At 37.7% G+C, this 24,160-nt stretch overlaps 3 protein-coding genes across 3 annotated transcripts; 1 reads left to right on the plus strand and 2 right to left on the minus strand.

The window, feature by feature from the left end:
* On the minus strand, positions 1-5,711 carry mlf2 (myeloid leukemia factor 2). Its single transcript, XM_081388301.1, has 8 exons — positions 4,886-5,711; positions 4,665-4,773; positions 4,433-4,474; positions 4,256-4,309; positions 3,854-3,982; positions 966-1,125; positions 613-830; positions 1-516 (listed from the first exon to the last, which is right to left on the minus strand). The coding sequence occupies exons 1-7, from the start codon at positions 4,927-4,929 to the stop codon at positions 616-618; spliced, it is 753 nt and encodes a 250-aa protein (XP_081244427.1). The 5' UTR covers positions 4,930-5,711; the 3' UTR covers positions 1-516; positions 613-615.
* A 906-nt stretch (positions 5,712-6,617) lies between these two features.
* On the plus strand, positions 6,618-14,317 carry cdc42l (cell division cycle 42, like). The gene is made up of 6 exons (XM_081389356.1): positions 6,618-6,973; positions 7,879-7,983; positions 8,224-8,296; positions 9,349-9,458; positions 12,294-12,491; positions 12,603-14,317. The coding sequence occupies exons 2-6, from the start codon at positions 7,879-7,881 to the stop codon at positions 12,690-12,692; spliced, it is 576 nt and encodes a 191-aa protein (XP_081245482.1). The 5' UTR covers positions 6,618-6,973; the 3' UTR covers positions 12,693-14,317.
* A 1,193-nt stretch (positions 14,318-15,510) lies between these two features.
* On the minus strand, positions 15,511-21,694 carry wnt4b (wingless-type MMTV integration site family, member 4b; the record flags this gene model as incomplete). The annotated part of the gene is made up of 8 exons (XM_081388250.1): positions 15,511-15,680; positions 15,808-15,970; positions 17,089-17,229; positions 17,318-17,460; positions 17,544-17,675; positions 18,041-18,125; positions 21,198-21,351; positions 21,606-21,694. 8 exons carry the CDS (start codon positions 21,692-21,694, stop codon positions 15,511-15,513), a joined length of 1,077 nt encoding a protein of 358 aa, XP_081244376.1.
* Positions 21,695-24,160: the final 2,466 nt, after the last annotated feature.

Genomic DNA, 24,160 nt, shown 5'->3' on the forward strand with positions numbered 1-24,160 from the left:
TGATGTAACAAGGTCTTTTTATTAGTTAATAAGTTTAATTAGTCAGCATTGTACAGTTAAACCCACAGATACCCTAGTGTCAACACAAACATATACGGACTTTACACTGGATGTGTGCGTGTGTGAGTGAGTGTATGTATGTGTAGTGTATCATTAAATATTTGGATATTGAAATATTGGAAGCATGAGAATTCATTTAAATACAAAGATGTCTGTGTGTATGTATATATCACAAGGTTGAAGAGCTGTTTGAATTATGATGAATGCTGGTGTGTATGCTTTGGGAGTAGTAACATGGTATGAAGTACACAGGCTAGGCCAAATTCCACACAACAAAGATGCAGTCTAAAAACTTCGACCTGTGTTATGATACCTCATGCCAGCACTCATCCCTGTAAGGAGCTGACTACACATATTGAGACAGTTCAGATCTATCAAACATTTGACCCATCGGTTATAATTTTCTTCTCTATTCCTCCCTTCTCGCCTTTCACAGCATCAGCTAGACAACTCCACCTGTAAACAGATGCACAACATGTTAAAAAATGAAGCCCGAATCTACATAGTAAATCCAAATAGACAAGTTTCATTGGGGCTGTGTAAGATTCGTACCTCTCACCAGTCGTAGCGAGGGCGGGAGTGAGGAGGGTGGTGGCGTGGTGACTCGTGGCGGGGCGAGGGAGAGGAGGAGGAGCTCGGAGGCGCTGTCAGGGCCAGCTGCTGCCCAACCCCTGCACTCCGGTCACGCCCGTAATCTAAACTACGGGCATTAGAGGGGCGGTACCGCCCCAACTCTCTCCTCCACTCTTCATCAAAGGCAGCTGCCTCACCTGAAAGAGAAAGAGTTTTACAATAGTGAATAGGAGAATTTATTTTGACAGTTTCAAGACAAAATTTAAGCAGTAGCTGGCAGTTACAGGGGAAAAAAAATAAGAAAAGAATAAAGAACAAGGGATTTGACCCACTCTCTTCCAGGTTGAAGTAGTCCTGTCTCTCTTCACGGTCTCCGGTGAGACGGTTCCTTGACCGTTCCATCACATGACCTCTCTCACCAATGTGATGCCCTATAGCCATTCGCTCCAGTCCACTCTCGCTGTCCCGCATCGTTTGACGCGTCTCTCTGATCTAAACAAACATACACACACAGAAACAATAAGGGGTCATTTAACAGTCGTGCCACGCTCTCATTTTCAGTCTTTTAGGGATGGGAATCAAGAGTAATCAGAATAATTTTAATGTTAAATAAATCTCAAATTCAAGGAATAATTATTTGGTAAGGAAAAAGTGCATTTCTGTTGCCAAATTCAAAACAAAAATATATGAACATTTCTTTTTTTTTTATAAAACACCACTGACAAAAAACATAATGTTCATCTTTTTAACACACATGAACAACCTTATTGTTTTTAGGTTGTCTTATGAACAACCATTTGCGAACTTCACTGATTTAGGTCTCAAGAGCTACAAGTACAGCATAACAGTATCAGTTCTTAGGTCATAGATTCAGACATGATTAAATGAATGACTTGTGGTTCAGGGAGTTATATTAATTGAAAAGAAAAATTGGGATTCATTTACATTACAAGAGACAGATGTTTTAGACTTTACTTGTCAGTGTATGAAAAAAAGAACTGGCTAATAAGAGTCATTTGCTTGAGAATCGGACTTCTCTGGTCATGCAGTATGTTTTTAATCAACTAAAAATAACCGCCTCATAAGAGTAATTTGCTTCAGAACTAGACTTGACTGGTCCTGTAAAAAAAAAAAAAAAAAAACAGCTAATGAGAGTCATTCGCTCAAGAACCGGACTTCACTGGGCGTGCTGGTTTTTTTTTTTATTCACTAAAACCAGCTCATAAGCGTCACTCACTTCAGGGTCGGCCTTAAATGGTTGCTTTGTATGTTTGAAATTCACACACACAGAAAAAAAAAACCTCATGAGAGTCACTCACTCAGAATCAGACTTTTGGTCTCTATGTATGTTTCATGCTATTTAGCAACGCCAGGTTCGCACATACTCCGTTTGCAGTGCGTATGCATTATGTATTATAGAACGCATTGTTTTTACATATGATTCATTTGCAGTGCGCAACTGATCTGCGGCTGTATACCACTAACACAACATGTATTCATATTTTTTTTAAATCCAAAAGTTGTTACTGAAAATGTTTTTTCAGCATTGTGATTCTCTTTGTACACAGTGCAGTTATACAAACTCTCATAGATGTATTCACATTCAAATTTAAACGGATTATTAAATTTATTAGTTCTATACAGATTTATATATTAAAGGGATAGTTCACCCAAAAATGAAAATCCTGTCATTAATTCGTTACCCCCATGTCATTTCAAACCAGTAAGACTATCAATCCATCTTAGGGGCACAAATTAAGATCATAAAACTAATCCATTAGAATTAAGCAGTTTAGTCCAAATTTTCTGAAGAGACGTGATCGCTTTATATGATTGAATTTAGGCTTTTATTTACATAAACATTCATCAACTCACACATCAGTTATGGTAAACAGAAGCTCAAGCATGCTTGCTTGATATGTGATAATGTGTTACGCAGCACGTTTGAGCTTCCGCAAGAACCAATGAGGTTTGTTCTCCACATTAAGCAAGCTCGGTTGAGCTTCTGTTTATATTCACTGATCAATGTTTATATGTGAATAAAAAACCAAAATAAATTTGTTCATCATATAAAGCGATCGAGTTTCTTCAGAAATGTTGGACTAAACCGCTCGATTCATATGGATTAGTTTTACAAGCTATTTATGAACTTTTTGAAGCATCAAAGTGGTAGTTGCGTAGCTGCAAATGGAGGGACAGAAAACTCTTACATTTTATCAAAAATATCTTAATTTGTGATACGAAGATGAACGGAAGTCTTGCGGGTTTGGAACAGCATGAGGGCGAGTAATTAATGCCAGAATTTTTTTTTAGGTGAACCATTCTTTTAAGTTGTAAAATATACTTTTCGTATTTTAAAATCACAAACTTTTCAAATGAAAACTTACACTTGACAAAAACAGCCAATTCACATGCCATATAGATTTTGCATTTAAATCTATATACAATAAATCCTGTGGGTCATAAAGAACCTTACGTTTCCCCACCTCCACGAAGAGACGAGTGCCGTCAATTTTGTCGCCTTTTTTATTTAAGTGTGAGGTAAGGAGTAGTTCTCCTTGCTTTACACTTTTGGCAAAAAGCCAAGTGTTGACTGTGAAAGAAGATAGTTTAATTATAAGCATTTATGGTTAGATTATTAAATTTTCATGTCAATCCATTTTTATTTTTATGCGAACAATGTGCTGTCACTTTAATTCAACGCGTGGAGCACAGCAAAAATAGATTCTGTGCTGGAAACGATCGCTGCACTCCTGCAGAATGCTCTATCCTGTTAACGTGGGCACAGAAAAAAATACACATCAAATAAGCATCGCAAACGGAGCATGTGTGAACCTGGCGTAATGCGTGGAACCCTTTCAGAGTATTTTAATCTGCCGCTGTGCCCTGATCCGTGGAAGAATGCACATGTGAATTACGTTAACAGAACCAAATGATATGAAAATCATTTGGTTGTGTTTTTTTGTTTTTTTTTAATGGATCTTCTGAATATGATTAATTGCATACATGTTTTAGCCATCATGACAGAAGCAATTTAGCAAATGATGAACAAATAATGGAGAACATCATTATAAATGGGCATATATCCAGATACGTGCCAGATATTCAAGATTGGTGTTTAAGAATCAGTCATGGACATGCCTGCCTCAATGTCTATAACATAATACATGGTGTATATGTAAAACATGGTAACACTCTGCTGTGTGTCTATGTCTCTTACACCCCCAGGAGCAGTGCGGAATTCACTGGTCTGCTGATAGACTTTCGGTGCTCCTGGATCTGTGGAGGAGTATGAGATGACTGTGGAGGAGGAGAAGGTCTGGCAGTTTGGAGAACCAGACATTCGTTCCTGAAGACAAAGAGAAGTTATGAAAGTGTGATCTAAGATCAGTTGACCTCAATCATTTGTGCAATTGTATTCTCTCAAAACAAATATTTCATGTTGATTTCACATTAAAATAACTTGAAACTTGAAAGTCACAGTCTGCACTTACTCCAGTTCAAAAGCTGCAAACAATAATGCACCATTGCAATCAACAAACGGAAGCCTTGTTCTTGTTATTGAAAACCACAGTGTTTCAATATTTCAGAATTGTGGCTGCCAGGCCACCATGAAACTCACCATGTTCTCCATCATCCCACTCATCATACTGAACATGTCCATGAAACCTCCACCCTGAGAAGAAACAAAATGCACTCACATTAAAATTATTTATGATACTGCACCATTTCTGTCACTCATCAAATTAGTGAACTTCATTGAACAGGCAAAAAGGGTGAACAAGGAACAGTATCATACCATTCCCATCATGCCGAAGGGGGTCAAGGCTCCAGCTTGTGGCTATACAAAAAATGGACAATTTCATTTTTAAAACAAATCTAAAATCACCTATAACACCTAAAAGTACAATTGAGACAAACTGCCGTCAGAGATGCCAAATCAGCATCAAACTGATAGTCAACATATTAACATGGTCATTTTCACTTAAAATGTTCAAACCGGGCCCTGTTTTTGTGGCTCTGTCGGCTACCTGTATGCGTGTACGCGGATGCTGGATCTGAGGGGTGAGAGGAAACGGATCCATCCCAAATGACCCAAAGAGACTCCTCATTTGGTGCCTGTGTGCCGCGAACGGATCCCTGTCGCAAAATAACATGCATATCATTTATAGTCATAACATTTATTTGAAAGCACAAATTGATTGTTTTGTAATCCTCAAACATTTGCCCTTTTAAAAGAACTAATACTCACATCATGTATGGGTTGTCATCCACATCATTCAAGTAGTGAAACATTTTTGTTGGTCTTTCTTGGTTGGTTGAACTTGCACCAATAAATAACTTCAGTCTCTTTAATCAAAAGCCAACACAACAATAGCTCAGGGGCTCTTAATTGGTCAACCAATCATCAAGCTCCCTTTGCCAGATACGCAAAACACGCTCAATTGGAGAATTACACAATTCGGCCTGCACGTTATATTACTTGACCACAATGCAAACCATCAATTTACCGAGCGAAATAGATAAAACACCCTGATATAATAAAGCAGCTCTGCAGAACATTTATACCTAGGCGAATACTCTCGAATATTCCAGACAGGTGCTAATCCAAAACAGCCTGCAAGCTATTTCAGATCGTTAGCCTAGCATAATAACAAGCGCGCTGAAATGATTTGTTTTAAACCACAACAAGATTCGGAGAGGTACAAGTCAAGGTGAATTATGACAAGCCGACGAGAAAAACAGCAGCACGCAGAGCAGACGGACCGACGGAAATAACCGCCGCAGATGAGCACAGGAAGACAGTATGACAAAGGAAACAAAACCTTGAAGATCTTGGGCGAATATCTTGCTCTTCTAAGAGATTCACGCGCTGTTTTTCGGGGTGTATTACATCAGAACCGATGCTGTGTCACGCGCTGACACTAAAAAATAAACTCCATTGAGGAAGAGATGGCTTTGATAGGAAGATTACGTGCACTTAGTAAAGCAGGCACAAAAGCCAAACGTCAACAGAAAAGAGCGATGGGAGGGGGAGGAAGAGGAGGGGAACAGCCCTGTTCACATTCCGGTGAATCAAGATAAAAGTTTAAGCTCTGCCCTCAAAATAATAATATTTATTATTATTTTGGTTCAGATGCTTATATATTTTGGTCTCCCGTGGGTCATTCGAAGGTTATCTTATTGTTTTTAGAGCATTATTAATTTGATGCTTGGGCATAAGCTCAGTATGGACGTTGTGCAATAAAGTTAACGTTATATGTTTTGAAAATGTGAGGAAACAAGAGAGTTGCATTAAAGACATTAACTACACTATACGTTTTAATTTTGTTTTATTTTGTGTATACATTTTTATTTTATTGATATTTTTAGGATTTGTTATTTTCTTATATATTTGTTATTTTGGCATTGAGTGTGCATTTGTTGATTAATGTGTGCAAAATATTAGGTAATTTGAAATGGTAAAATTGTACTATACATTACAATATATATGTGTATGTATATGTACAATATATATGCATATGATTGAGGAGGGGGCTTTTATCCTGATACAATCCTTAAATTGCCTAGGCTTTGTTCTCTGTTCTCGTGTTCCGAAATTCCTTACATTTCACGTTGAAAAAAAATATATATTTTTCAAGATTAAATATAAATAATAGAGCTTTTTGCTTGTCTGTCGCTAGATGGCAGTATACAGGACGCCAACAGAGAGCCTCTCATCGACAGAAGGAAAGCCACCCTTCCACTCGTTTCCAAATTCGGTCACGTGATTGTCTATATCAAGCTTGTTTTATTCATTTCATTTCAGATCTTGTTTATTTTTTGTATATAATTTTTAGTCATAGTGGTTTGACTAAAACTTTTTGACTGCACAAAAACTTGTCCTCCATGACTTTTGGATAATAGCCAACAAAAATATGGGTTTAGCAGCCCCCTAGTGTGTTCATGTTAAGGACTTTTTTTATTATAAATTGTATGTATTAATATAATATATTGGCTAATAGAAATGGGAATTAAAAAGCATTTTAATCATAGACATATAATGATTTTACTAGCATTCTCAAACCTTTGGACCACACGCTTTTCATTCTTCATTTTGGAATGTATTTTTTAATATATTCCACTTGAAAGTATAAATAAAAAATGTGTATAATCCTAAAAAGCCCTCGTGCGCCCCTGGCGGCCACTTGAGAGGAACTGCAGCCTGTGTTGGGCGTGTGCGCAGAGTGGGCATGCTGAATATCGCAGAGTCTACAACTGGACGTTTTTCGCTTTCATCACGTCAGATTGATACTCTCAAACCCGGACGTAACCAACGCCTAGTCGCCGGAGAGGAACGGTAAGCAATTCTTAATCTGTAGCATTATTTTATATGGCTTTTTATTCGATCAACCTGTATTTAAACAGTACACGTCCTTTGTCAGGCTTTACCGTTGTGTAATTTTGATTTAGGGTGATTTGTGGCCTCTCGGCAGTGCTAGCGCGTTAGCTTAGCCTCGCAGCATCCTGTCGCCTTCTTTACACAAAACTTTGATTTACTTCACTGCTGACAAATCTCTTCAGGATTATTTTCGTTTTCTATAATAACCCCAAACTACCAATTTCATCGCTATTCACTGTAGTATTCAATTAAGTAAATTTATCAGGTGAAGTGTATAACTTTATTGGTGGGGGAAGAAAGTTGAATTAAATCATTCTAATGTAAAATCCGACTTTTATTTTTAATAAAATGCGTCCCGTGTCGTGTTTATAAAATAAACACAGCCTTGAATCAACGATAAACAGGAGCATTAGTGTTGTACTTTTAACTGTTAAGCTATCAGGGTTTTCGTTTGTTTTATTGTCCTTAATTGGTCTTCAAAATAAAGACGAAAAGTTTAAATAAGGTTTAATATAAACAATAAAATTCAGAAACCGCAATGAAGCTGAAAAGCAGGCGATATTGTTAGTGCGAGAATGACAAAGTAATAAAGCCTTCCTCTAAGCAGCGTTAATATGCGGAAGCAAATAAAATCGGACACATTCTTGTAGATGTCTCTCTGTATGCCTGCCTTTGTCTCTGAAATCTAATCACATCACTTAGGGCTTATTGACAATTCTGCTAAATGCATTCACCCTGACATTGGCGACAGTGAACGGTGGGACTAAACGAAACTAATGATTCCTAAATGAGGTATTTCTGAATCCCACGAGGGCCATTGTAAGTGATAACATAATTTTCATCCATTCTCTTTTACCATATAGATGCAGACCATAAAGTGTGTGGTGGTTGGAGATGGAGCTGTCGGAAAGACCTGCCTCCTCATCTCATACACAACCAACAAATTCCCCTCTGAATATGTTCCCACGGTAACGGAGTAAAGGGTCATTGATTTGGGGAAGGGGGCACAGTGAATGAATGATTATGAGTAATAATAGTAGCTGTTATGATCTATTGTGTGCCTTGTGCCGTTTCAAATTAGGAGCTCTCATGTATGTGTATGTCAAAGGATATTGATTAGATTATTGTAGAAACCTTTTTAGTATTAGATGTGTAGTGTTGTCTGAAATACAATGTATATAAATGAGTTATTTTTGTTTGTTTTGCAGGTTTTTGACAACTATGCTGTCACAGTGATGATCGGAGGGGAACCGTATACGCTGGGGCTTTTCGACACAGCAGGTAATGCGGTCTGGCGCTTGTTTACTCTAGACATTAATCTGATTTGATTGCCCACACTTTAATTTTTTTTATGTAATGATGACTGATTTGTTCAGTCAGTATCTAGTACATCAACTTTGGTTACCATAATATTGACTTAAGTGTCAACATGATACCAAGAGATATGAGAGAATAGCTGTCTCTGTGGAAAAAGAAGATGGTAAACTGGAAATTTGGCCTCTGCTCATTTCTATCTTGCCACGGTGCTGAACTCATGAGAAAACATAAGTTACAGGCTTTTTATGCAATAATTCATACCGTTTAGACCCGCTGACTTATTTGCTTATTCACTATTCACTATCTAGTGGATGTCACACAGCTCAGTATACGAGGAGCAAAAATGTGTATTCGGATATGGCTTTAGACATTAAAACACATTTGATGATGTTACATATGTATGCCACAGCCTGATAAAAACTATTTTATTTTGATATAGGATAAGGATTTATTAATTAAGTGGTGAAACAATAAGAAAAAATGGTCCGATATAAAATATACACGGTGACTACCATTCAAAAGTTTGCAAATTAAAACTTTTATTCATTAAGGACACATTAAATTGATTAAAAGTGTCGGTAAAGACATTTATAATGAGAGATAAGATTTCTATTAATCAAAAAATCCTTAAAAATGTTCCATGGTTTCCACGAAAATATTAAGCAGCACAACCATTTACATTGATAATGATTTTAAAAAAAAAATATATATATATATATTAAAATAGAAAACATTATTTTAATAGGTAGTAATATTTCACAATACTACCGTTATTACTGTATTTTTGATTAAAAAATGCTGCCTTGGTGAGTATAAGACAAATTAAAAAAAAACTTACCAACCCCACACTTTTAAATGATAGTGTACATTAATTTATAATTTCCTCTTGCTATTTTTCAAGATGGATTGAATTACTCAATCTTTGCTGTTGTGTTCAGCAAAAAAAGCTGCATCTCAAATGACTCTCAGAGCAGAAGAGAGGCTGTAATGAACTGCATCTGTTTCTGTTCTCTCAGGTCAGGAAGACTACGACAGACTTCGGCCTCTCAGCTATCCGCAGACAGACGTATTCCTTGTTTGCTTCTCTGTTGTTTCTCCTTCCTCCTTTGAGAATGTGAAAGAGAAGGTGGGTGTTTATTAAGTGCTTTCTGCTTTCTTGCTTGTCTCACTGTTTGAGCATCAGGACATGGAAGAGCTCCCTCTCTCTGGTGGTGGTATACTAAACTATGTCATGATTTAGTGTTTACATTTTCAGTTTACTATTCCTCCATATTTATGGCATGGTATCATGTACAGATACATTACAGTGTTGATACATTCTTTAACAGCATAGTATGTTTCATACATTCAGGTTTTACTTTGATGACACTGACGTCACATGTTTAGTGTCATTAAAACACACACTTAGCAGTACCTGATTTTCCTGCTGGACTTGGAGAATGGAACTCATGTGAAGAATCTATTTAAATCAGTGTGTATGTGAAAAGCACACTCATTGCACCTCGGTGTGTGCATCAGATTTATGTAGAGATTTTGTATTTATTAGTCGTTTTCTCTTCAGATTTATAGTGTGAAGTCTTTAAAGGAATAGGTCACTCAAAAAAACTCCCCCCTCAAGCCATTCTAGGTGTATGTGACTTTCTTCCTTCAGTCGAACACTACCAAAGTTATAATAAATAATATCCTTGCTCTTCCCACCTTTGTTATGGCACTGAATAGTGTCTGAGTTTTTGAAGCTCCAAAAAGCGCATCCATCCATTATAAAAGTAATCCATATGACTCCAATGGGTTAATAAATGCCTTTCTGAAGTGAAGCAATGGGTTTTTGTAAGAAAACATGCGTGCGTTCACAAGAGAGTCGAGTTCCGGCGGAAGGTTGTCATACGACATATGACGTAATCAAACCATAAGCTTCTGTGAGATTTAACGAATGTGGAAGTGCAGAGGACAGAGCTGAACAAAACTCTGGTCACAAATTAGAAGTCTAAAATGAGAAGTTAAAAAGTCTGAAGATTTCGATATAAGAGAATAGGGGCTACGTCGGGTCAGAGCTAGAGGTCAACCGATTGATCGGTTTTGTCGATTGATCGCTGGATCAACGCTGGAACGCATCGGTTATCGACAAAAATCCATACTGATAGTTTTGGGTTGCGTCAGTTGCTGGAGCGGCTTAGAAGGGTCCGCTGTCGTCATACGACAGTACGAGAGCGGCCTCTAGAGGCAAAATAAACCTATCACTGACGCCTCGTGGAGTTTGTTTTGACACATGAGACTGCGCGCTGCACAGAGAGGGAGACTTCCAAATTTAAAATAGACAATCAATCGGTATGTTATACAGTACACTACCCTATGTTTTATCATATCATTATAGAGTAATTAGTTTGTTGACTAGATTCTGCATTAGAGGAGAACAGCAGTTTGTTTGCTGTCGTGGCTGGGAGGACGCTAACATTAGTAGCACCTAGCAGTTTGAATAATTTGACAAAAACACACGTAAGCCTGACCCAAATGTTTAATGTCACAGTTGTTACCATCTGTTTGCATTAGTTTATATCAATCCAGCTGGTCTCTTTTATGCATTCCTTAGCCAAAATAAGTTACATATTTAAAGCTAGTGACGCGAGACGCTGATATGTTCATGCAGCCGACAGAAACAAACAAATCAAAAATGCATTCGATTTTAACATTTACTAATACAATTTTAAATGTTACATCTGTTAATTTAAGTTAATGCACTATGAACTAGCATGAATGATAAAGGTATATTTAATATATTTATATTTATTTATATTTAAAAGTACAGTACATTTTCATGGTTCAGTACTGTTCTTTACTGAGCATTATTACTTTGAGCGCTAACCCGGACGTCGAGGTCACTTCCGTGATTTGGGAAAAGCCCGGGTATTTTTGGCATATCCAAATGTTTTTTTATTTTTTTCTGAGGTGTTGACAACTTAGTGTTAACTAATAATTGTTGCAAACTGATACTACAAACAAAATATTACTGCATTCCTGGAACTGGACGTCGTTACACTACATCCTTATGCATCGCTTTCTGCCAGGACTTTTACGGGCTTTTCCCAAATCATGGAAGTGACCTCGACGTCCGGGTTAGCTGTTTGGCTCGAGGTCATGATGCAAAGGACCTTAGGTTGAAATTACTCTGAACCATCCCTTTAAAGGTGCTCTAAGTGATGTTGGGTGACGTCACTTCTTGTTGACGTTTAAAGTATTGTCAAACAAAACGGAGGCTAGCTAGACCCTCCCTCCTCCTCATCCGCGCACTAACCCCCCAAACCACACCCCAAATCCTTCTTGTCGGTTATTGGCTGGAACGGTTTGTTATGTTTCGTGGTGCAGGTTAGCCCAGTTTGTTTTTGTTGCCGTTTGTGGAGCATGGGGTGTCTACAGAGAGCGCGTTTTTTTTACAGTGTGTTCAGGGGACAGGCAGCTAGCGGATGGTGAGGAGATGTTTGCTGTATGTGACAAAAAGTGTTTTGGCCTAAAAAACGCATGACATCGCTTAGAGCACATTTAAATGAAAGATAAAATATGATAGAGCAACATAATGAACAGTTAAAGTAACAGAGGCTCATACAATACATTGTAACATGCTTTTAACTAAACAAATTAAGCCAACTAATTATATATATTCTTTTGGTTTCTCTACTCAATATATAAGAAAATGCAGTGAAAATACAGGTATCAGTTTCAGCAATTACCAAAAATGAAAGTGGTATTGGTGCATCGCTAATATAAAGTGATCAGTTGGACTAAATTTGGTTATCAGGAAAATGTTTTGTCAGCTCCGTGATTCTCTGTCGATGGTCAGATTAGCTTATCCAGTTTTGCACACTTTGTCATTCTGAGTTTGTTGGGATGTTTGTTTCTGATTGTGCTATGATAAATAGCTCTCTATACTCTCTCACCATTCATTTGTCCCCCTCTCTCTTTCTCTAAGTGGGTACCGGAGATCTCTCACCACTGTCCACGCACTCCATTCCTTCTGGTGGGCACTCAGGTTGACCTGAGGGACGACAGTAACACTGTGGAAAAACTTGCCAAAAACAAGCAGCGCCCCATATCACCTGAGAGCGGGGAGAAGCTGGCCAGAGACCTCAGAGCTGTCAAATACGTGGAGTGCTCCGCCCTCACACAGGTTAAAAGAGCAGCCGCACACACCTATGATGACATAACAGCCTTCCTCACTTATCATCACCCATGTGACCTACTGCAAATGATGTTTCATTTTATGATCTCTTTCTTACAGAGAGGCCTTAAGAATGTTTTCGACGAGGCAATACTCGCTGCCCTTGAACCTCCAGAGACCAAACCCAAGAAGCGCTGCATCCTTTTGTAGGAACACAAGCAGTTGGTTTTGCGCTCACTCCAACTAGAGAGGCAGAGAAAAGGAAACATTCTGGTGGGGTTTTTAAGTTTGGTAGGGCTTGGATTTGGAGTAGAGTTATTATTGGGAAAAATCATGGGAACAAAACAGCAAAAAAAGAAAACGTGATACTTGAGGAATTTGGCAACAAACATGGTATTGCAAACAAATAAATGCACACTGTGCCTTTCTAAATGTTTCTAGAAGAATGGAAGAAATTAGAGAACCCTGTAACCAATAACACCCTTACAAACAAAGATAAAAAAAGATACAGGCGCACTTTATGCATGTGATGCCTACAGAACAACATAAAGATCCACTTTAATGCTTTAAGTGTCAATTACATGTAATCGATCCAAAAAAATGTGCGACAGTGGCACAAATATATGAGATTAAATGCTTCAGGTTTCTGATCGCCATCAAAAATGAATGAATTGAAATGCTTTTGCTGGACAAATGTCGGGTTTGTCCCTGACACATGCTTTGCTCTAAGCTGCACAAGGGTGGTTAGCACACAATGTCTAAAAACAGCACATTTCATGAAGTGTAAAGGCGAACATGCTGACTGCTCTGATGAGCGCTTCTGCAGGGCTCAGCTATTTGCTCTAACCTGTGGATAGCGTGCGTGCAGTAAGCTGATTTGAGCTTTCTTGAATTTCTTCAGTTGAGCATTTTCGCTACATTGCAAAATTGCCATGGGCACAAAGGCGATTCATGACAAGTTTGCCTTTTAGTGTTGCTTTAGGGTCTGTTTTCAGTTTTTAATGTTGCGTTTTTGCCAGTTCTAGACGTTGGACTCACACGACACCTCTAGGCAGGTTCTGTCCTATATGTGGTCACTTACTGTTGTTAATACGTTCTGGACTGTATCTGGCACAAAAGCAAGCTAACGTTATTGGTTTGGGCGTATAATTAGCTCTAATCACTGACAATGGCGTTGGATAGAACATATACAAAAATAAACCGTAACAATTTTAGATATTTTAATTATTAAAAACAGTTTTTATGTTGGATCAGAGTGTTATGGCTATAGGAATCTCACAGTATGGCCACATCCCCTCCGAAGTAACGTGTTATATGGTTTATAAGAGAGTTTGGGACATTTTGTGGGAGCCAATGGATTCTTAGTTCACAAGCATTTGTTTCTTCCTGTATGAGCCAGACTGTTCTCCTCTTCTGTGGTTCATGCTCCTAGAATCTCTTAAGTGCATTTACTCTCGAGCCATGCAGTGCCTTCTGCTGGCTGTTTAGAAAACTGAATTTTATTTTTTGTTTTTTGCCTTTTTCTCTTTTTGTTTTGACTTGGAGTATGATGTATTAAATGTATTACTGTTTTTCTCTTGGGTGAATGAATTTAGTGGTGCCACATTTTGAAACTTGAGTTTTTTTATGATTTTTTTTGCTAGAGTACCATTTGATTGTGATTTTATTAATAAAATAACAAATTGAAATGTAATATTTTGAATAACCGATTATAACAGTCGTGTGAGTAAAAAGGATGATAACTGATGATGACGGTTTATAATGTTGCCTTTTCTTAGTCAAGTTCTGCGGTGTTTGGAATCTCACTATATTTGTAATAAAAGTGGTGCGACTGACACAGCTGTATTTGTATCCTGCTTATTAGATTATTATGGTATTTGGTGGTGTGTTTCAGCAGACAAACGTTAAAGCATGTACACTTCAAAAGTTTGAGGTTATTTATTTATTTATTTTTTTTTTTTTTTAAGAAATTAATACTTTTATTCAGCAAGGGTGCATAAATTGATCAAAGTGGCAGTAAAGAGATTTCTATTTCAAATTAGTGCTGTTCTTTTAAACTTTATTCATCAAAGAATCCAGAAAAAAAAGTTTCGACAAAAATATAACCAGAAAATCATTGATTAGAAATGTTTTTTGATCACTAAATCACAGTGATTTATTTCTGAAGGATCATGTGGCAGTGAAGACTGCAGTAATGATCCTGAAAATTCAGCTTTGCCATCACAGGAATAAATTACATTTTAAAATGAAGTTAGGTTTTACTGTTTTTGGTCCAATAAATGTAGCCTCAATGAGCATGAGAGACAACTTTCAAAAAGTCCTATACCTACCCCAACATTAGTGTAAATATTCATTTAAAATGTATCAATCCATACATTTTCAATCCACAAAACCACTTTCCACATTTAAGATTTCAAACAACTTTATTTTAAGCCATTTAGATTATAAAAATGAGACAATAATAATAAACAAGCCTCTAATCTATGCAATAGGACAAGCCGAAACAAAACAGCTGAAGCCGAAGAGTTTGCAGGTGGAACTTTCCATCCAGAGATAATGCCACACAGGCATGATGAACTCAAATAAATAAACATAACCAGCAAAACTGAAAAGAAAGTATAAATACAGTACACAGGGAGAAAGCAACTCTAGACTAGAATTTAATGCTAAGGCCTCAGACTAAACTAACATTATTCTCCTGCTGTTATTCAAGGGTAATCTCGGCTTTAAGAGCGTTGTCTGAAGAAGTTAGTTAATGGTTTTTGTATTTTATGTGTATTTGAGCATTTAAGAAATGTAATGGTGTCTGTGTGTTCCAGTTCAACACATTGCCCTTCAACAAAAGTGCTATTGAAGATTAAAATAATTGTAATGTCACATTTAAAAGAACTTTAAATTCACCAAATTCAGGGCATGATGCAGGATGTTTTGGATGGAGCAGGTTTGTTCTTCATCATGTGGGCATTAATGCAGGCTGGCATGAGATGAGGTGCTTCTTGTGCGGTTGTGCGCTTTTTCTAGGTATGTCTCATTCTCGGCAGGTGTGTATGAGCACTGTGTTCTTACACTGCTGGCAACGAACTGAGCAGCACCAGGAGAACTTACAGGAGCAGCGCTGCACCACCTCAGCCCGGCCTGCTCGGAAACCTGGGCCACAACATAACAGTTCACATCCATCTGGTGCCAACCGTGAGGTTCCTAGGACGTGGAACAATAGGAAAGGATGAGTAAAGAGCGATGAAATGACATGTAAAAACGGAATTGATAAGAGAATTAATTTTATACTGATTATTTAAGTTGGTAATTTGGATTTTTACACTTTTACCATTACAACGTCGTCCTGCAGTGCCTGGAATGCCATTGTCTGGGTCTAAGCGGCAGAAATCTGGTGAAGAAGCCAAGTAGACAAGGTCCCGTGTGGCTGGGGGCTTCACTTGGGGGTCCCGTGGAAGGAGAGCTGTGCGAGAGCCCACGCGTGTCAGCCGTACCTAAGCAGAAAGTGTGGCTGTGACCCTTGAACTTGGCAAATTACATACACAGATTTCTTCTACAGTACTGCAATAGCAAAATTCTAATGCAGCATTGTATGTATCCTTCACAGAGAATGTAATCCAAGAATGCATTGCGACAAACTCCAAAAATCATCCAAGATGGTGGATTTCACTCAGTGCTTAGAAATATTGATGAGAAATGATTCAAACTAATAAAATGAACTATTTCACCCGTGTGAAACACATTATTATGCTTATTAGAATTTTGTGTTGTTAGCTTAGCAACATCCTAACACCAAACTCTACAGAGTGCAACAGTTGGATTTTGGAAGTGAATTTTTGACAATAACTTAGAAACCTTTAAAGCAGACCTACTGTGAGCTATGAGGTTGTTTATCGCCGTTATATGGTTTTGATGAAGCCATCAGCCCCACATTATTTCAACTTATTTTTTAAATTAGCATGTTTAACTGTGAAATTCTGATGATACTTATGATTCTGCAGAGAAATCTCCACCAGTCAGAAAATTACACGTAAATCATGCCAAAAGAATTCTTCAGCGCAACCCACACCAATGAAGCACTGCAAATGAGGTAAACGAGTTAGTTTCCTTATGCCTAAATATTTGTACACATATGCATGTTTTGCAATAAACATACTTTTTACATCTGTAATCAGCTTTCAAATCAATAGTTTTATATTTCTCCATTTTATTTGATATGTCATTTGCAATGCTTCATGGAATCGTAATTATTTCCCTCATTAAAGCGTTAAGTACACAGTTTTACCTTTGTCTTATTGTCTGATTTTTAAAATAATGATTTGCTTCAAATCAAAGTTTGTAGTGTTGTGATTCACCTGGTTGATAAGAGCCTTAAACCAAGGCCGCTAAAAGTGACTGATCACTATTGCACTCTATTGAAACTGTAAAACTTCAGTGTAGAGTGCCATTTGTGGAACATATGCAGTTTCTACCTAAGTAAAGCATTCTAAAAAATCAGTCATGAGAATCACTTATGAGTTTCCGTCTCAGTTAGGATTCTGCCTTAGAAGACAGCTATCTATGTAGGCAACAGTCAGTGAGGCAACTGGAACAGAGCCATTGTAACACATACCTCTGTGGCCCCATCAAAGCGTTCTTTCAGCACAGCACCGACCCGGCGGAACGGAGGCATCACCTTCCAGCAAGTTCTGAGCTCACAGGACCCCGAAACACCGTGACACTTACACTCCACCTGCATGTTGTGGAGGATAGCCTGAACAAGGACAGAGAAAACCATAAAAACCAATACGCAGTTGGTGATAAGTTTTGATATCAATCAATAAGTGAAACATCTTGCTTGCCTTCCGTCCTGCTTCGTTATTGTGAATGTTCATTAGCGGTCGCCCTGATGACATGCCTTTAGCTCTCTCTGGCTCGTCCACAAAGGTCTGAGAGAATGCAACGCCATAGGACAGATTATCAGAGCAACCTGACCACTGGAAACCTTAGGGTGAGCAAGAGGAGGCACATGTTTGGCATATATTTTTTGTCAGTGTGAAATTGTTATTGACATGTTTTAAGACTCACCTTCAGGACTGACCCCCCTGACCTTTCGGTCACAGCCGCACCTCTCCAGTTCTCCCCTGCTACAGCCCCGAGTCACAGCCACAGCAACTGCTGCCGATGAAAGAGCATGGACAAAAGCCGCCTCACGGGTGCCTGAAGACAGCACATAAACTGAGCAAGGCTAAACGGGGTTGTCCTTTAAAGCTGATTGTATTGATTGCATCTTGTGAAATTAATAAAATAAGAATGTGGGTAAATAATGAATAATTTAACACAAAAATTCACAGTGGTTCTCAACTTTTTTGACTTGAAGGCCACCCTTTGTCCAACACTATTCATACACTAACACCATATATATTGGTATTTATAAATAAAAAAATAAAAAATGTTTTTTACCAATAAACCTATCAGTTAAATTAAATCAACACTTGAGCCATGACAGCAAGGTATTTGAAAGTTGTAGCATAAAATAATCCAATATGTTCTATTCTGATATGTTGTGACATAATTGTTGTAACCTTGGTTCATGACTCGTCCAAACACATTGATCCCACGAGGAGTGGTGGAACAGTTCCAACGCCGGTTTCGGAACTGATGTTGGCACTGCAGTGGTTAAAATGGAACATGTAAGTCAGAGTTAATATATGCAGATATGAAACTGTTAAAGTCACATAAAGTTTAAAGATCAAGGCTCATTTGTAGTCTAGGAACATCTGTGGTCCTAAAATGTGACCGGGGCTACTTGCAATCACAAGCAGTGGAGTAAATGTAATTAGTTACTGTACTTAACCCTCTATGGGACATCCTAATTTATAAATTGCATTTAAAATACATTAATACAAATACTGTGCGTCATGCATAAATGACAAAGTCATTTTAAAGGATACATTTTCTGTGTAGCTGGCACTATTGTTCAGTACTAGTCTGGCAGGCAGTATAATAGTCTTTTTGCCTGTTTTAGGTTGATGTTAGTGAATTTGATAGAAGACAGAGAGGAAAAGCTGTACCATTTCCATAAAGTTGACGATAGTGATGCCAGTGCATCAGAAAATAAGGTTTGGGTACATTATCCTATATGCCAGTTTGGAAGATGTGATCCATACTACTACCAAAGGTCAGATGCCACTGCCTATTGGTCTCAAGAGTTGAAAAATCAAAAAGTTGAATTTCACTACAATCATTGATTTGGAATTCCAAAAAAGAAACAAAGTTTTTAATGCTTTTTGAAACACTAAGACATGGTTTCACTTCTTTCCAGGCAGGAAAGTTGCATCTGAAATTTTGTCAAGTTTTTGACATTTTCACATGTGAGTTCCACGTGAAATATAGTAGCACAAGATGAAATGGAATGTTAGTAAAGTTTTTTTTTTTTTTTTACAATATTTTTGGCGACATTGTTGTTTGACTGAGTATCAAAGATGTTAGCAACTTTTACTCTCTTGACTACATTTTTTATTAAAGGCAGGGTAGGTAGGATTTTTCTAAAAAAAAAAAAACATTCCAAATTTGTTTAAACTGTCTTTATATACCAATACATAATTAAAATGTAAGTACTCTGAAAAAGAGAGTATAAAAATCGAGTGTCTGTAGACCTCTCACGACTGTTGTAAACACAGCTCATTATTTCCATTCACTCCACCCCCTCCCTTCTGTGCTCCAAAGCCACGCCCCCAAAACACATGATCGCGCGACGCCAAATGCTCAGGCTCAGCTGGAAGACGCATTTATTTACCTGAGACGAGTGGAGAGGAAGGAGCGCAGTGCATGCAGTGACATCATGTCAGAAACACATGTAATAAAATACCTAACTTTATCACTATAAATATAAACAAATAAGATTTATTTTAGTACTCACTATCAAGCTAGCATATCGATACTGGTAAAGTTTAAAATATACTTAGTTTGATTCGGTAACAAGCTATATTTAGGTAACGAGCTATATTTATAGGTAACGAGCTATATTTATAAGGCAAAGCTAAAAACAGGTTACATTGATACACGTTTTTCCATTACCATCAGTTACAATGTGATGAAGGTGAATTTCGTGTAAGATTCATAACATATACGGTGTTTTGCGAGTTTCCATGATGAAAACATTGTTGACTCTAATGAGAACTACACTCCGGAGACAAGTAACGTTACCGCTTCGTCGGTTCGAGGACAGGTCCGGGGTCGAGGGTGAAGCAGAACTAACCAGGGTCCGAGGAAGTAGTTTTTGTCTTGTTTGCCTTCGCTGACTGCATATGCAGGTGCTTTGAATTTTGAATGCTCTTTTTCTGCCATAATTTTACTCTTCGTAGGTTCCGCGCCTCTTGCACTCCTCAAATCAAACGGGTGCGCGCGCATATGGGCAGATCTAGCAACAGGGGTGGTAGCCATGGTTGCGAGAGTGAGTGACAGTCGCCCAAACCAATCAATTGTTTAGTCCCGAATGGAAATAATGAGCTGTGTTTATTGCAGATTAAAAGGTCTACAGTCACTTGATTTTTATACTCTCTTTTTAAAAATCCTACCTACCCTAACTTTAAGTAGGCTATACGTAAATATATACGTTGAATATATTTGTCAGAAATGCAATTACTCGTTACATTTAGCATGGCACCTAACTTTTTCTGCAACAGTTTATTTCTGCTACAAAAGAAGCGATATCACCATCTACAGGGCAATGAAGATACAATAACTTGTGCGTTTTCCCCTTATTCATTCAAACTTGTCAACAAAGCTCCTTACACGAATGGCAGCAAATACGAGATGAGGACATGGCTGTACCTGGTGATGAGGCCGAAACCCAACACGTACAGTGCAAGTAGGCTTTGACTATTCAATCTTACTTAACATTATTTAAATTATTCGTTATATTAAAGACACATTTTTATGGATATTGGATATTGAAGGATATTGAACCGTGTTTGTTTACGTTTAAGAGGCTGTTGTGTCGACCTTGATTTATTGCAATAGAGGTGTTCAGTAACAGTTGTGTCTTGTTTTTCACTGGCATGTCTCTTATGTTGAGGACTAGTGCATATTTTAGCCTATATTCAGTACGAGTAAGACACTACTGCTCAGATAGCCCCTGGTGTTTCACAGAGCCTAATCCCAGACTAAAAAGCATTTTTGAGCTGTTTTAACTGAAAGCAATTTGCACTGCAGTGCCATTGTTTTTTCTCAAAATGAACACCAGCAATGTTTTTTTCTAAGGCACGTTTATAAAAGCTACTTAAATGTTCTAATTGAACTAAAGCCTAATCCTGGCTTAGTCTAAGCCCTCTCTGTGAAACCAGGCCTAAGACTTTTACTCAAGTAGTGTTGCAAATGGTGACTTGTAATGGAGTCATTTTCGCTACAAGGTATCTGTACTTTTACTTAAGTATGGTTTTCAGGCACTCTTTACACCTCTGGTTACAAGGAATAGACAGTACAAAATGGTCTATGTGGGTTTAATGAACTGTATTTTTTTCTGGGACAATGACAGTAGAAATTTACAGTACTTTTTGGTAGCCAGGACTAAACCAAAACTGACATTCCAAAATAAGAAGTAAAATGTGTGATAAAGGACCTTCTGTGTATATTTTTGACATGATTTTTTTTTTTTTTGCCATCATGTCCTTGAATAAATAAATGTTAGAATGTTCACAAAATTGTCATTGTGAGTCATTGTGTTTCAGGCTCTCTCACCTCTTCAATGACCATCTCTGCTGCCTTTCGCACGGACTCCATGACCTCCCCCCGTGCCCGGCACACCCCAACTTGGCCTGGTGACAATCCCCTCAGACGGCCACATGGTTCGGCACCAGACACAGGACGCGAGCGTGGCAGACGTGCCAGAGAACTACAGCGAGAGAGAGGTACAGCGTAGTAGAAGAACATGGAGAGTAAATCAGACACAAAACAGAAAAATAGTGTCAGAGAAAAAGTTGGCATATGAATAAAAGGATGACATTTTGTCAATGAATGTCGGGACAGGTAAATAAAAAAAACAGGGAGAGGAAACGAACAGAATTGTGTGAGAAAGAAATATGTCACCATCTTTTACAAGTTAGCCTATGGCATAACAAACAAACGCTTTCACACAAGCCAACTTACAGCCAGTTGGTTGCCATGGTGAGGTGGGGTGCCCATAGCAACAGCAGGAGGAGTCGTCCCGTGAGAGTCACTGAGGAGACTGTTGGCATCAGATTGCCTGTCTGTCTGTCTACCTGTCTGTCTCTGAATTAGTGTTCAACTGTGTTTCTTTCAGTTGTGCCTGTTACGTTGGGGTTGTTCCCCTCATATCTGTCAAAATCAATAGACAGGAAATTACATTACTGAATTGTTACATTATATAATAAATAGAATTAGCAATTACTTGAACATGAACTGCTCATACTTAATCACTGCTTTTATTTATATGCATGACTTGTATAATAATAATTAAAATTTTACAGATTATGACTATATTATATATCTATATTTAGATATTTTTACTGCAATTCAAATAATTCAAACAAAACAATTAGACAGCCTTCGCAATGTATTAAAGGATAAATTTTTACCACTTTGAGGTCCAAAAGGATAAAAAATATTCCTGTCGACGAACCGGTTAAATCGAGTTCCAGATCTGTCAATTATCCAAATTTAACACAAGCTTGATGATTGTAATTATTTCCACTTATGTTTTAAAGATAAAATGCCTCTAAGTTGTAATCTTATTGTCACACAGAGAGAGATATTCATCTTATGGCATTTTCATCCATGTCAAAAAAATCGATATCTATATCTCAATATCTCTTTGGTTGAGTAAAATAATCAGAACAGGAAAAATAAATGTATTAGTTGTATAGATAAATGATTAGAATCCTTTTATGAAATTCCATTTTCTTTGATGAACTAAAAAAGCTATAAAAAAAATAGAAATTCTATTTTTATCCTAAGAAAACACTTCCATTCCCTTCAGATCTGTATTAGTATATGTGGGGGAAAAAGTTTCCATTTCAGTAATCCAATTTGTCCAGCAAAATGAACAATTCCAAAGGTAAAAAAAAACAGATAAGTGTGGATGAAGTGATGGTTGTGGGGTTATAAAGGAAGGATGAATAAAGGGTGGGAGGGTTGGAGACCTCAGAGAAGGGAGGGGTGAAGATTTCGGCCATAGTACATTAACATTGAGGGATGAGCTTGCACTCATTGTCCAATTTACTCAGGACGTAATATGTGACCTCTGCTTAATGAGTCCCGCAGGATGGTGCCTTCAACTCGTGGGATTATACAAATGCTAACACACTCAACTGTGTGTTTGTATTTGTGTTGTGCGTCAAAAAGAGGGCAACTGACCAAAAGTCTAGTGCCAAATCACTGTCTAAATGCATACATCTGCAGGTCTGTGTGTGTAAGTGAGAGAGAGAGAGAGAGAGAGAGAGAGAGAGGGGGAATTCCTTTTGTCAATGCATGTGACTTGAGCATCTGTTACCTAGTATCAGTGAAGGGTGCATCAGAAAATGTTGCCCTTAAATCCTGAGACTCTCACAAAAGAGTTGTGCGTGAAAGCCAGCGGAAATTGACAGAGAAATACGTGTCGTAACAATAAATAACCTGATAGATAGAACAGCAGAAGTACTCAGACCTGTCCCGAAATGGGTCTGTGTGAACGTGTCTTACCTAATGTTTAATTTTCCCAAACTTTTGTTGCTCTTTTTACGAGTGTCCCCCCTCCCCCTTTCTTTCCTCCCTCTGCCCTGCTCCCTCTTTTTCTCTCTCTCCATATTGTCTTCGAAGAAGGGATGACATTTAGACAAGGAGAAGAAAACACAGTGCTGACAAATATTAGAACTGAGGCAAATAAATCACGAGAGAGAGAGAGAGAGAGAGAGAGAGAGAGAGAGAGAGAGAGAGAGAGAGAGAGAGAGAGAGAGAGAGAGAGAGAGAGAGAGAGAGAGAGAGAGAGAGAGAGAGAGAGAGAGAGAGAGAGAGAGAGAGAGAGAGAGAGAGAGAGAGAGAGAGAGAGAGAGAGAGAGAGAGCATTGGGACAAGATCTTGGATTTCATGTATCTACTGTGGCCTCCAAAAGTACTTGGACACTTAAGTCACACTTTAAAATGCAGTAGAAACAAGGGATTAAACCAAGTGGCATCTAACCTAAACCTAAACCTAAACCTAAAAACGAAAAACATTTTTGCAAGTACTTTAATTTGCTTGGCCTTGAGATGACTTTTAGTGGTTGTTTATTGTCAGTTTCCCTCAGATAAACCTGGACATGTCCACTAACATTTGACAATCAGAAAGTGTCCAAATATTTTTTTGTCTTTAAAAAAAAAAAAATTAAATAATTTACCTAACAAATGTCATTTACACATCATTTTTTAATATAAATGCCAATTGGTTAGCATTTTATTAAATATAGGCTATTTATTGCATACATTTTGTTATATTTTGCAAAAACATTCATACTACTTTTGATAAACATTTACTATATTCTATTGTAAAATGGAACATTAATTTGCTTTAAAAATGTTAATATCTCCATTAATGTTTTATAATACATTGCATATACATGGTCATGTACAAAAAATTGTAAGACTTCTTTTCATTTCTCCTTCGATATATCTCTATTGGTGTTGTAGATCTTTTTTTCTCTTTTTTTACATTTATTTACTTAAATACTC

This window comes from Scardinius erythrophthalmus, assembly GCF_964197995.2.
Source record: "Scardinius erythrophthalmus genome assembly, chromosome: 16".
Classification (NCBI taxonomy): domain Eukaryota; kingdom Metazoa; phylum Chordata; class Actinopteri; order Cypriniformes; family Leuciscidae; genus Scardinius; species Scardinius erythrophthalmus.

Bases quoted from the DNA above. Each gene is read 5' to 3' on its own strand.
- mlf2 (XM_081388301.1), bottom strand. From the start codon at position 4,929: ATGTTTCACTACTTGAATGATGTGGATGACAACCCATACATGAT. The intron at 4,774-4,885 runs GTGAGTATTAGT...ATTTTGCGACAG, and splicing joins GATGACAACCCATACATGAT to GGATCCGTTCGCGGCACACA. The intron at 4,475-4,664 runs GTAGCCGACAGA...TTTTTTGTATAG, and splicing joins ATCCGCGTACACGCATACAG to CCACAAGCTGGAGCCTTGAC.
- cdc42l (XM_081389356.1), top strand. From the start codon at position 7,879: ATGCAGACCATAAAGTGTGTGGTGGTTGGAGATGGAGCTGTCGGAAAG. The intron at 8,297-9,348 runs GTAATGCGGTCT...CTGTTCTCTCAG, and splicing joins GGGGCTTTTCGACACAGCAG to GTCAGGAAGACTACGACAGA. The intron at 12,492-12,602 runs GTTAAAAGAGCA...TCTTTCTTACAG, and splicing joins AGTGCTCCGCCCTCACACAG to AGAGGCCTTAAGAATGTTTT.